Source organism: Typopeltis vanoorti, chromosome 20 (genome assembly GCF_054136105.1).
Source record: "Typopeltis vanoorti isolate ZY-2024b chromosome 20, IOZ_Tvanoo_1.0, whole genome shotgun sequence".
In the NCBI taxonomy this organism is placed as follows: domain Eukaryota; kingdom Metazoa; phylum Arthropoda; class Arachnida; order Uropygi; family Thelyphonidae; genus Typopeltis; species Typopeltis vanoorti.
The window spans coordinates 49,582,944-49,597,120 of NC_143568.1; the positions used below are offsets into that span (position 1 = coordinate 49,582,944).

At 36.6% G+C, this 14,177-nt stretch overlaps 1 protein-coding gene across 1 annotated transcript in view; it reads right to left on the reverse strand.

Moving 5' to 3' along the window:
• lgs (BCL9 domain-containing protein legless) overlaps positions 1 to 14,177 on the reverse strand; it is a 684,040-nt gene that overhangs the window by 175,421 nt on the left and 494,442 nt on the right. The window contains exon 9 of the mRNA XM_090410672.1: positions 13,801 to 13,893. Coding sequence (XP_090266798.1) covers positions 13,801 to 13,893 — 93 coding nt within the window. The remainder of the gene's footprint in view (positions 1 to 13,800; positions 13,894 to 14,177) is intronic.

A 14,177-nucleotide genomic window follows, 5' to 3' on the forward strand; every position in this document is an offset into this window, starting at 1 on the left:
TTCATTCCACAGACCTGCTACCATCTTGGTCACTCGTCACCTCCTCCTTATTACCAAGAAACCCTGTTGCCCAGATCTGCATGCAGTACTCAAGATAGGGTCTTATCAAGGCTTGATAAATAACCTGCTTGTCTCTGCTTGTCAAAGTATTCTTGAGTAACCAAGTGATCTGATGAGCTGCTTTAACCACTTTTGCTATGTGCCCCTAAACTTTAGCTTTCTATCCATTAACAATCCCAAGTCTCTGCCTTTGTCAATTTCCTGGAGTACAGTTCCACCAATGCAGTATACAGCTGGTAATCTTTTCTCCCCAAAATGCATACCCTCACACTTTGATACATCAAACTGACATTTATTCTCCTTCTCCCAGTCTGCCAATCTATCCAAATCATCCTGCAAAATTTTGACATCATCTGCATTAACTACTGTTCAACCCAACTTTGCATCATCGACAAATAACTGAACAGTTACTCTCAGATTCTTTCCTATATCATTAATGAACAAATTAAAAAGTGGCAGTACAAGAACAGAACCCTCTGGCATGCCACTAGTCACAGGCCTTGTTTTGGATTTTACTCCGGAATAAACTATTCTCTGATATTCTCCATCAAACCACCCTCCTATCCATCTCACCAACCCTATATCCATCCCCATGTGCTGCAGTTTACTGAGGCCTTTGCAAAGTCCTACAGTATCCATGGCAGCTGTCACTGTATTATAAAACGTGAGCAAGTTACTGAGGTATGACCTACCCTTCACAAAACCATGCTGTCCCCCAATACAGTATCCAATTTCCATCTATCCATTCCTGTATTTTGCTCTTCACCAACTTCTCCAATCCTTTGATAACAACTAATAATATGCTGATCTGTCAGTAATTTGCTACTTTTCTTGTAGCCTCCTTTATGCCATGGAACTATTTTCCCCTCTTTTCACCCCCTTGTGACTAACCCAGAGCTGAGACTTACATTAAACAATATGGTCAAGGGCACTGACAATTCCCTTAACGCTTCACATAAAACTCTAGCTGGTATACCATCTAATCCCATAGCTGTATTCACATCATGGTTTTGTAATATGCTATGCATCTCCATTTCATTTACCTTAGTTTTTGAGATGGTTCTCTTTTTCCTGCAATATCACCATCTGGATGATATACTCTTGCAAAGTGTTCCCTTAGTAATTCTACTATTTCGACTGATTCAGTTATCTCCCTACCATCGACATTCCTTAAAATCATTCTGCCATATACATTCTTTCTTTTACTTGCAGCATATCGCAAGAACTGTTTGGTATTCTCTTTAGCCTGCATTGCTAACTTCCTTTCATAATCTGCTTTTGCCTTTCTTACCACACTAGTTACCCCTCAGGCTTGTGGCTGTATACGGTTCATGTGCCTGCAGGTCACCTTTCTCCTTAAATTCCCTCCACAATTGTTTCTTTTTTTGCAGCTCCAGCTTGATAATGAGATTCATCTATTTAACTTCCACTTGATTTACTCTCATGCCTCTAGGTATGCAGTCCATATCTAGAGACAGGAGGTAATAGGTATGCCATTACCTCCCTCAAACACTCCTTTACCACTTCCCATGCACTATCAACATCCAGCCCTAGCAGTTTCACATGCCAAGGCACTGATCCAAGCAATCTCCTAAGCTTGTCATACTTACCAGCCCTGTAATTCCACATATACCCCATCTTAACTGGAAATTCTGCACATTTATGCCCCTCCCAGGTCAAGATCATACGATCACCCCACCAATTGGTGGCAACATGGTCATATTTGTTATAGACAAATTCTCAGATGCAATTACTAGATCAAGCACTCTTGAAACCCTAGTATATTCCATTACAAGCTGTCTCGGGTAATTATCCCTTAGTAATTGCATAAAATTCACTTCCTTCCTCCCAGAACCTCAATGTCAATACATCTGTGGGATTAGATGGTATATCAGCTCATGTCGTATGTGAAGCGGCTAAAGAATTGTCAGTGCCCTTCACCATTTTGTTTAATTTGAGCCTCGGGTCTGCGTCAGTCCCAAGTCTGTTACGAAAAATAATAGAATGTTCATAAACATCAATAAAATGAAGGAGCGAGTGCTGTATGGGGATTCGCTATTAAGGGTGTGATAGTTGAGAGTTTGACGAAATCGTACCAGCCAAGTGCGAACATAAAGGACGTCAGCGAATCTATTCGAGTGCAAAAACGGAGGGCGAAAGAGATAATAATCGTGGCAGGAACAAATGATTGAAAGAAAAAAAATGGAAATTATAGAGGATGTGAGGGAATTACTTGAGGTAGCAAAAGAGAAGAGTGAGAGAGTTAGGATGGTGAGTATTTTACCGCGATATGACAGTGAAGTGTTTAGAAGGAGGGCCATAATTGCCAATGATTTATGCGTGGGTTATGCATGGAGAATGGCGTGGAATTTGTGGATGTGTGGAGTGAGTTCGATGGGCGAAAGGATTTATATAAGATGGATAGGTTATATTTGAATGGAGTTGGTGTATGGAGACTTGAAAAAGTGTTGATGAATGATGTGGAAATGGATGTACAGACTCAGGGAAACTAGATTTATTAAAGTGGGGGAGAGTAGATATGCAGACTTTAGGGAGGCAATTGAGTGTATGAATGAGTATAATATGCCTGAGCGAGTACGAAGGACAACAAATCAGAACAGGATAGTTAGCATAAGGCATCAAAGTAGGGATGGGAATGGGCTTCTGCAATTCATGTACACTAATGCCAGGAGTATTAGGAACAAGAAGGAAGAGTTTTGGGGCTTGGTTGGCACTTCCAGGCAACAGGTTGTTGGTATTAGTGAAACATGGCTGACAGATGATAAAGCTAGTGGGATTGAATGCGACTGGTATAGCGTGTTCATGAGTGACAGGGTGAATAAAAAGGGAGGAGGAGTGTTATTGATGATAGCTGATGAGTTGCAGCCAAGGAGTATAGAAGTTGAACAGCAGGATAGAGAAAAAAGCACATTTGAGGATGTTTGGTGTGAGATAGAATCTAGAAGAACAAAATATACAATTGGGTGCTGCTATAGACCAGGTGATGGAATAGCTGGTGGGGATAGTATGCATAGGCAAATAGAAGAAATGAGTAGAAGGAGGGTAATTATTATGGGTGATTTCAATTATGGTAACACTGACTGGAAAGAGGAGAGGGCACATGGGAGGAAGGAATTGGATTTTATGCGGTTATTAAGGGTCAACTATCTGCGACAGCATGTAGTGGAAAATACCAGGGGGCAGAGAGTGCTTGAGCTAGGAATTGCAACTGAGAATGTGGCAACGAACATGACCATGTTGCCACCAATTGGTGAGAGTGACCATAAAGTTATGACTTGGGAGGTGGCTAAAGGTGTGGAATTTTCAATTAAGACAGAGTACATGTGGAATTACCAGGCTGGTAAGTATGACAAGCTTAGGAGTGTGCTCGGCTCAGTGCCGTGGCATGTAAAACTGCAAGGGGTGGATGTTGATAGTGCATGGGAGGTGGTTAAGAAGTGTTTGCAGGAGGCAATGGTTGATATACCAAGAGTCCGAATAATAAATCAAGTAGGGGTTAAATGGATGAATAACACTATTAAGCTTGAACCGCAAAAAAAGAAACAATTGTGGAGGGAATTTAAGGAGAAAGGTGACCAGCAGGCGCAGGAGCAGTATAAAGCTCAGGCCAGTATGGTAACTAGTGTGGTAAGAAAAGCAAAAGCGGATTACGAAAGAAAATTGGCCATGCAGGCTAAAGAGAATCCCAAACAGTTTTTTCAATATGTTGCAAGTAAAAGGAAAAATGTTCATGGCAGAATGATTTTAAAAAATGCTGAGGGTAGGGAGGTAACCGAATCAGTCGATATAGTGGAATTAATGAGCAAGCACTTTGCAAGAATATATCATCCAGGTGATGACATTGCAGGAATGGAAGAACCAACAGCTTATACTGGAATTGTGATGAATGAAGTAGAGGTAAATAGTCTATTACAGAACCTCAATGTCAATACATCTGTGGGATTGGATGGTATACCAGCTCGTGTCATACGTGAAGCAGCTAAAGAATTGTCAGTGTCCTTGACCATTTTGTTTAATTTGAGCCTCGGGTCTGGGTTAGTACCAAGGGGGTGGAAAGAAGGGAAAATAGTTCCGCTGCATAAAGGTGGTGTTCCAAGGCTGCTGTTGAAAATTACCGGCCAATCAGCATAACAGGAATCATTATCAAGGTCTTGGAGAAAATAGTCAAGAGGAAAATACAAGATTGGATAGATGAAAATGGGATACTGTATCGGGGACAGCATGGTTTTGTGAAGGGTAGGTCATGCCTCAGTAACTTGCTCACATATTATAAGTGACGGCTGAACTGGATAAGGGTAATGGGTTTACAGTGATTCTACTGGACCTTGCTAAGGCCTTTGACATGATATACCACATGGATTTCTAATCAGTAAATTGCAGCATATAGGGATGGATATAGGGTTGGTTAGATGGATAGGAGGGTGGTTGACAGAGAGATATCAGAGAGTGGTTTATTCAGGAGTAGAGTCCACAAGACGGCCTGTGACTAGTGGTGTGCCACAAGGATCTGTTCTTGGACCACTGCTGTTTAATTTGTTCATTAATGATATAGGAAAGGATCTGAGAGGAACAGTTCATTTGTTTGCGGATGATGCAAAGTTGGGTACGGCAATAGTGAATGGAGATGATGTCAAAATTTTGCAAGATGATTTGGATAGATTCCCTGATTCTGTACATCTGCTTTCACTTCATTCAACAACACTTTTTCCTGTCTCTGAACACCAAATCCATTCAGATGCAAACCATCCTTCTTGTATAAGTCCTTTTGCCTGTCAAACTCACCCCACACCACTCCTCCTGTATAACCTACGCATCGAGTCATATGCTAATGGTCCTCCTTCTCAGCTCTACTCTGTCATACCATGACAACAGACTCACCATCTTAACTCTCTCACTCTTTTCTTTTGCTAGTTCCAGTAATTCTTTCATGTCCTCTCTCATGGCATACTTTTCTCCTTTTAAATCATTTGTTCCAGCCACTATGATAATTTCTTTCACCCTACCCTTTTGTGGTCTAATAGCCTCACTGACATTATTAATTTTTGCACCAGGAAAGAACAATTTTGTCAAACTCTCATTGATCACACCTTTTATGATTAAATTGCTGTATAACACCCAGTCCTTGATTTTCTCCCCCCCCCTCTCTCTCTCAGTCAAACCCTCATTTTTCTTATGTTGAACTTTTTTCTATATTTCTGTTATCAGTTGTCCCACTCACTAGACATTTTTGCATTCATTTCTGCCTCGCCCTATGTATCACTCTGCGCAACTGAGCTACCTACCTCATTGCAGTCAACTCTTCATTCTTCACATCAATCATACTATTCTTTCGTTCAACACTTTTACTCTCTCTCTCAATTGTGTCACATATAATCTCACTCTCAATGCTACCTGGCATTACATCACACACATTTTCAATCGTATTCTGTGTTTCATCCATTACTTCAATCTTGTGACATGAGACACACTTTTGATTCTCGCTCTCATAGCATTTTCGGCACACTTTTCCACCACTATCGCTTTCAAACATAATTGCAGGCTGCCTTTGATAATGCATACATTGCAATGCACAAAGTCACTTTGATTAATGATCATTTTTTTTATTTCTTTGATTAATTCATGCCCAAGACAAAATTCAAACCTGCAGCATACTGGGTGGAGAACAGATACATTATCCACATTATCCTCAACCAAGGCAATTTTTACTGAAAAAGACTAGTCCCTAGTCTTCCTCCTGAAATTCACTTATTGCCCACCTAAAGTCATACAGCAGCAAAAAAGCAGCCTGTTGGGTGAAGAGCAGGTACACTATCCACTCAGCCAACAAGATAATTTTATTGAAAAAGAAGAAGAAGAGAAAGAGAGAAAGAATAGATCTCAGCACTTCTCAATTATGAAATCTGCATATTGAGACTTTTGGATGCTCAAGTGCACAAGAAAAATAAGTCTCTGTTGCACTTTTCTCTCCTGAAATTTGTCTGCATCATGCTATTTTATTCATAAGTAGTTTATATTTATGTTTAGTGCTGAATACAATAACTTCTCTCCCTGATTCCTAGTGCGTAAGAAAATTATTTTATACTTATTATTTATGAGTATCTGACTTGTTTTGGTCTTCTAGGTTTGATAACACTTTTACATTAACACAGCACCCTAATTCTTCTGCTAGCTCCACTTCTTGATTTTCTCCTAAAGTTATTCCAGTAGCTAATTTTTCACTGTTTGCTCTGATTTCCTGAGGAAAACCAGCAGATCTTATAACTAGACAGTACTCCCATCTGAAATGATATATGACTGTTTTAACATCATAATATACATGTAGTTTCAGAATAATATAAAATAGAAGTTGGCTGGCGAAGTTCCTAATTGGCAGCCCATAATCTTTTGTTTAACTTGGTTTGGTTTAGTTGGAATAGTAAAAAGCAACTAAGGCTGCAAGAACAGAATATTATGTCTGTTAATTGGATGTTACCTAGGTAGTGTGACTTGTAGGATAAAAAATCCGAATTTCACTGGTGAAATAAAATTGTATACTTTAACACAGAATTAATACCAAAATTATTCAATTATGTTTATGTCCTTCAACTAATCCTACCTTTACCATATTATGGTGTGGAGATTAATGGTTAATGTAGGTGAGACATACTAAAACTGTATATTTTTAGAAAGGTCACTTCAAATATAAAGGCTACACCAACATAGGTTGGCTAACATAGGATACATTCTCTGGGTTAGCAGCTTGCCAGAGACTGTGAAACCTACTGCTCAAAGACACCAGCATTTGAAAGACCAGACAGCTATATTGCAATTGACAAGGGCAGAAAAAGGAAAATGAAGATGAAAAAAGAAATACTAAGAACTGGTATTTGAAATGAAAGTTCACCAATAGGAAAAGAAGCAGAATTAAATGAGACAATACTATTAAAATCTGTGCAATATTAGAGAGAAAAAGGCAAAGAAATACAACAAAGCGACAATTACACATTAACATGTAGCAGAGTACAAAAACACGAAAGTATAAGAGAGACAGTTTTGGAATAATGATGTATAAAAACATAAGAGAACAATTATATACTTTTTTGTTCTCTTACATTTTATGATATGGCTATTGCAAAATTTCCTTCCTTGGCCTCCCCCCCCTTTTTTTTGTTTAATATATGAGCTCTGTTCAAGAAGTTCCAGGACATAATTTATTTGAAATATATATACAAAAGTTTATGAGCTTGTAGGAACATATCCCTTTCAAAATAATCTCTTCCTGACTACAATACAGTGTCCCCAGTTTTTTCCAGTTGTGAATGAATCTTTAGAAGAATTGTTCTAAAGGAATGGCTTTGAGCTGCTCTGTTAATTTCTGTTTATTTTCATTTATACCTCGAAACCTTCAACCTTTAAGTATAAATTTTAGCTTAGGGGAAAAAAAAAAAAGTCATAGAAGACTATCTGGTGAATAGGGTGAGTGAGGTACCACTGTAATGTTCTTTCAAGCCAGAAAACTGCAAGAGTTGAAATAGTTGGTGAAATAAAATGACTGAGCCTTCGCCTCTAGGTGGTAGCCATCAAATTATATCTCTTCACCTGTCATGATGCTCCTGATGAAATTTGGATGATGAGAAATGATCTTTGAGCTCATGACAAAAATGCAACTTAATGTTCCTTTTGGTGCTGAATGAGAAGTCTTGGCACAAAGTTTGCAGCAATCCTCCTTATTTCCAAATCATCCATTAGAATTTGGTGGCACAATTCCATCTGAGATTCATGTTGCACAGGCTAGCTCTCAAACAGCTTTTGTAAACACAAGCCACCAATTCATGGATTTGGGATACTGATGCTTGTCCAAAGCTATGATCATCTTTAATCAAGGTTTGACGATCTTTAAACCTTTTGTAGCACTTGAATGTCTTAAGGTATTTGATAAGTTTCTATGGGATTTTTTTTTTTTGCTAGGTTCAATGCAAAACTTGATAAATACACATGCTGTTCATTAATTCCTAAACATCATGACATTCAAAAAGAAAGGAAAAATGTGCATTCATTCATCAAAGCAGAGCAGGTGATACAATGACTTCAGGCTTGTTTCGTTGCGTTTCAATATGTCTGTATAAATAACTGCATAACAATATGCCCAGTTTCTTTATAATAATTGTCCCAGAACTTTTTGAACAGACCATGTATAATTATCAAGCAGGATACTTCATTTAAAACTAAGGAAATTAAAAATTATATATTAAATAATCTCATCATACCTAGCACATAAAATGAAAGTCCAAAACAGTTTTATTAAGACTACTTGATTTTGTAGGAATAATGAGTTAAAAATAAATAATACATGAGAAAATAAAAGAAGATAAAAATCAGCAATTCATTGCACTTAAACTAACCTCAGAAATTACACTTTGGAAAAAAAAAAAAAAAAAAAATCCAATGTAACAATTTTAACACACTGGCAGACATTAGAAGTGACCATAAATTCACCTCAAAAGATAAAGCGGAAAAATTCATTAGATTAAATATAGTATAAGATAGTTATACCAAAGAAGATTATTATATTAACTAGAAATAATAAAAAATAAATAAAAATTACAACTGAATAAAAATGGATAATCCTTAATGAGATTAATAGATAAGGCAGTAAAAAAGCATTGGGAGAAAACTTAATTAGTACAAAACCTAATATTGAAAAGCTGTGGATTATATCCCTTGGGAAACATGTAAGCAGACTGTTCCAGAGGACAGCAGTGGAAGGGATGAATGAAGAAGAGAAAAAATTTGTTCTGCGATTTTGGAGATGCATTGTGACGAAGTGTTGGTTAATTACTGCACACATTTGAACTAATTTGTCAGAGAGTGGGAGAATTATTGACGTTAATTCTGATGAACAGTGGCCATAGAAGTATTTGTAAAAGATGCAAGCAGCAGAAACTGAATGTCTGTGTGAAAGTGAATGGAAGACAACTGTTCAGTCTGACTGCCTTTTTTCTGTACAGAGTCCATTATCTTTAGGGAGCTCTTGGGGGCACTACCCCCCAGATATAGGAGAAATATTCAATGATTGGACAGATTTGTGATTTGTATAAAGTTAGTTGTTTGGAGTTAAAATAATGCTTCAAGCAAAAAAGAAAACCTAACTGTTTGGAGGCAGAGGAGGCAATATATGTAATATGTTTGTGCCAAGAGAGATTTGAGGTTAGTGTTATCCCAAGTAGAGTCTTGTAGGATTCTGCATTGGTTGTATACTTTAGAAGATAAGTAGCCATCCACAATCACCCAAAGTGAGCATCTAGTCAGTAAGCTGGCAGCCCAACTGTGGAAGTCAGGGAGTAGAGCAAATGATGGGAGTTTACTTAACAGGCCTTTGTTCCAGACCTAGTCAAACTCGCCAAACTTTTGAATGGTGTTTGTCCAGATATGGGTGACATAAATGAGTAGAGCACCTGTTGACTGACAATGATGGAACCTATACTGGCAGTCATATATTAGCTGAGAGTCTTTGAGACAGCATAGCAGTTAAGTGTTACTAGCTCTTTCCATTACTTTGGAAAGAACTGGAGTAACAGAGATTGGGTGGTAGTTTGAGGATACTGATTTGTCTCCCTTTTTAGGGGTAAGTTAAATATGATCTAATTTCCATACTGCAAGGTAGATAGTGGTGGAATGAGAGAGAGAGAGTAAAAAAGATGACACAGACTCTCCTATTCTGCGTCATCTTTTTGCTCTCTCTCTCTCTTTAATATGTCTGGAGGAATGCCATCAGAGCCAGAAAACGTTTTTGGTATCCAATTTAAACAAAATTCTCCTGCTCTCTTTTTGATGAAAGGGCATACTCTGCATTGAGTGTAGTGTGTGTGGGATGGTTGTGGGACATTTCACAGAACTAGGAAGCCAGGAGATTGGCATTTCTTGTAGATGATGATGCAACAGAGCCATCAGGATGCAACAGTGGTGGGCAAACGTTGCAACCAATGGCTTTGGCTAGAGACCAGAATGCATGGCTGCCATGTGGGCAGGATTCAATTTTCCTGCTTTTATGTCTCTCAAAGTTATTTTCTGACATTTTGATAGTTTTCTAGGCTTTGGTAAGGCAGTATAGGTGGGTGGTTAGGTTAGGTCAATTCTTCTCTTGTACAGTTCTGGCACACCTGTGGGAGAACCAAGGCTTAGATAAGGGATGGAAACTTAGGGTGGAATGGGGAAGAAATGATTGCAATTACAGATTAGGGTCTGATGATCCAACCAAATTTACTAAAGAGGCTGAATAAAAATTTTGGACAACATATTTTGAAATATAGAATATTTAGCTCCATTTCATATCCTCTTGAGAGAATCTCCAAGAATTCACGGATTGGCAAAAATCTTCAGTAAAGGAACATATCCTTTTTATATCAAAAACACTTTAGATATCAAACATAAACTAACCCAGAATAACATAATAGTGAGTTGTGTATGTCAATATTCACATATATAACATTATTGGATACTCTTAAGCAATTAATCAAGAAATTTTCTCTGATCATAATGAAACTAGATTTTGTAACATTTCTGGCAATTTAACATATGGAGGAAAGTTTCACTGCAAGGTGGTGGAAACAGTTATGCATGGCTTATCATGCTAAATTTGTATATGGTTCAGAGGAACAGCTGTTTATTATTATATTTCTGCAGTCTTATATTTGGTACAGTTTCTTGTTAATATCTTCGCCATCTGGCTTGGCTCTAAATATGAACTTCAAATTTTCCCTCAACAAGTGCAAAGCATCCATTGGACTATCAAATTTACTGTGGAAATAAGAAATAACTAATATTTACCATTTTTGGACTGTCTCAGGCATAATCTCCCTGGTGGATCATTAAAGTTTTCCTGTTTATAAAATATCCACCATTTATAGAAAAGATATTGACTCATCATCTATCTATTCAGAAATTTAGTATTATTAAAATTCCTGGCTATCACATTCATGCCATTTGCTCAAATGAAAATCCATCAGCATGAGAGTATGCTCACATATGGACTGATCTTTCTTTAAACGGTGACATATATTAATATGATATAAAATAACTATATGCTAGAAGCAACCCTTTGATGAATAAGATTCTGATAGCTATTCCTGATGTCAATGATGCCTCTCAAAGAACTGATCATGTCTCAAAATTTATTTTTTCTTTCTACCAAAGACATAATACAATACTGGTGTATACAAATTCCTTGTTCATGTGACCATTACTACTACAGTCAAATTAGTTGTTGAGATTACATGAATGTGGGATAAACACTGTTCACTGCATCAAATGGCACTTTTCAGTTTTAATTTGAAAGATTATTCCAGGAAATCTGAAGACTTTTTTACACCAGTCAAATCTACAAGACTAATTTCACATTGATTTTATCATGCAGGAGATGAATTATGCAGAAAAGGAAAATAATTTATGCTTCTTAAAATGCCTTCAATATCATATTAAATCAAGTTTAAAAATTTAAAAAAATACAGGCTGCTTTGCTTTATCAACGGCTATCTAAATGACTGTTCTAATGATTATTAAATTATTTTAGGAAATCACAACGTACACTAATTATTAATTAAAAGAAAACTTTGATCAATACTTTCTATATTTTGCCAATGTTACATTGCCATCTTCACGGGAACATAAAAATATGATAAGTGCACGCAGGCACGAACAACGAGCAAATGAGTTTGCTCATTGTTCGTGTTAGCCATGCGTTACCAACATATAAGCTTATCAACAAGAATCACTGTTCTAATGATTGTTAACTGTTCTGGTCACTATGTTCAAAGAGTGCTTACATTCTACAAGAGAAATTTTAGCTACAACAGCATTAATGAACTTACTGGAAGTTTTTCCACTTGGTTATACTATAAACTATAAATTTTATTTTTATTAATGAGCTTAGTTTTCTAATAAACTGTTTTTTTTACCCATTTCATTAAAATAAGTTTACTCAGTAAACAAGTAAAACAGGAAATACTTTGTTTCAAGCGAGCTTTATTTATTTATTTTTTTGAAATTCATAGCAAATGACCAGAGACACTAACAAATTTTTTTTACATCAAGTATTAATAAGTTTCTTCTCAGAGCAACCTTTTGATCTCTTTTTTTGTTTTCCAGTGAATTAGTCAATAGCTGTTCTAGATCTCAGACAGATAAACAGCATCAAATGTGCAAGTATATGTTACCAGCAAAGTGTGAAAACCGGCATTCTATAGAATGCCAAAAGTGGGACGTCAAAGTATGAAACGCTTAGATTTTCACACATTTCCTAGGCAGTCTATAGAATGCCAAAAGACAAATCGGCAAAGTATAAATGTCGCAAGGCAAGTGACATGACTTTCGACGCTCGCCTAAAACAGAGAGCCAGAGCACTTCCTAACCTAACCAGAAATGATTAGGTTATGTTTAGGTTAGGTTAGGTTGATGCCACCTGTGGACATGAGAGTAAAGACAATTGAGATCAGAAAATAGAAGGTTATGATGTTAACATTTTGTGTACTCTTTGCTTCAATATTGAGAATGCTGTCGAAGGTAAAATTCGATCTAAATTGAATCTGGAAATACAGGCCAAAAAAATGAAAATGGATTCCAACAATAAATTTCCTCCTGCACCTTTGGGGGCCACTGCGCGAGTTCCTATCCCAGATGTCGACAAAGGACGGGGTGACTCATACAATCTGCTGGCGGTTGTTATGAGTGTGACAGACAATAGTTTTTACCGACTTGGAACTGCTGAAGGAATTTTAAACCAACTCTATGCCAGATCACAATTCACTTTATATCCCAAGGACTTACTGAGAATTGGAGACATTCCTGACGATGAAATAGCTCTCTGGTCAGCCGCTTCTGCTCTGTCCATGGGTAGCAGCCAAGGGTTCATGAGGTGTGCTTGCAAGACCAAGTGCCGAAATTTGAAGTGCTTTTATGAAAAAGTGCTTTTATGAAAAAGGCAGTTAAGTGCAATTCAAAATGTTATTCCAGTCTACCTTGTAGCAACAAGTAGTTCAGCACTGGTCTTTTTCTATTTCCATAGAAAAATCCGGTATCTTACATTTTCAAATGCATCTTTTCAATAAAAGCATTTTTCATACTTTGCTGAAATAGTACTGTACTTGTCATTCTATATAATGCTTAGGTATTCTATACAAAAAATGCCTAGTATGTAAAATATTAAAATAAAAGACATTTCATACTTTGCCTAAAAACGTCACGCATTCTATAGAATGCCTGCTTTTCACACTTTGCAGGTAACATATATATATAATCCATTAATTAAATATATGTGTATATATATATATATATATTTATTTATTTATTTTTTTTTTTTGAAAGGTGGGCAGTATGATGAAAACTATTTTGCAAAGTAATCAAAGAAAATAAAACTTGGAAACACTTCAAAAATCACCTCAGAGTTGCAGAGAAGTAATTTTCATAGGATATTATCAGACTAATCTAAGTATTTTTAAGTTTACTACCTTATGAAAACAAACTAATGATACATTAAAAACAAATATTTAAGTTTGTTTATTTTAATTCCACAGTACCAATGTCTAATTACTCAATGAGAATAATAATGGTAATTAAAGTAAATATAGCTTTGAGACAAAGTGGTAACAGTGAGTATTAAAAGTATTAACAGCATTATTTTGAAAAAATGAAAGAACAATAAAACATTTTCAACAGCAAAAACTTATGAAATAAATACTAATTTACCCATTCCACTGCCTCCACTTATGGGGGGTGCATTTTCTTTGTTGCTATTTACTGAAGCATCACTGGGGTTATCGCTCAACGGCTGCATATTAACTAAGAAAAAAGTAAAACATTAGAAGCAGACAAAGAAGTTTCATGTGCATTAACCTCACAAAGTGCAAAAATAAACTGTATAAATCATAATAACTGAAAGAAGAGCCAAAGGCTTCATTTGTTAAAATGATAGAAAAAAAAAATTATATCTATATAAACTTTGAAAATTTCGAAAATTGACTAGACTACAAGGCTGAGAATACAATCCTTGGCACCCGAGTTGCCATAGTTTGCATTCCTTAAAAGGCATGAGTGCTGTCCAGACATCTCTATAGTGGTCTTTT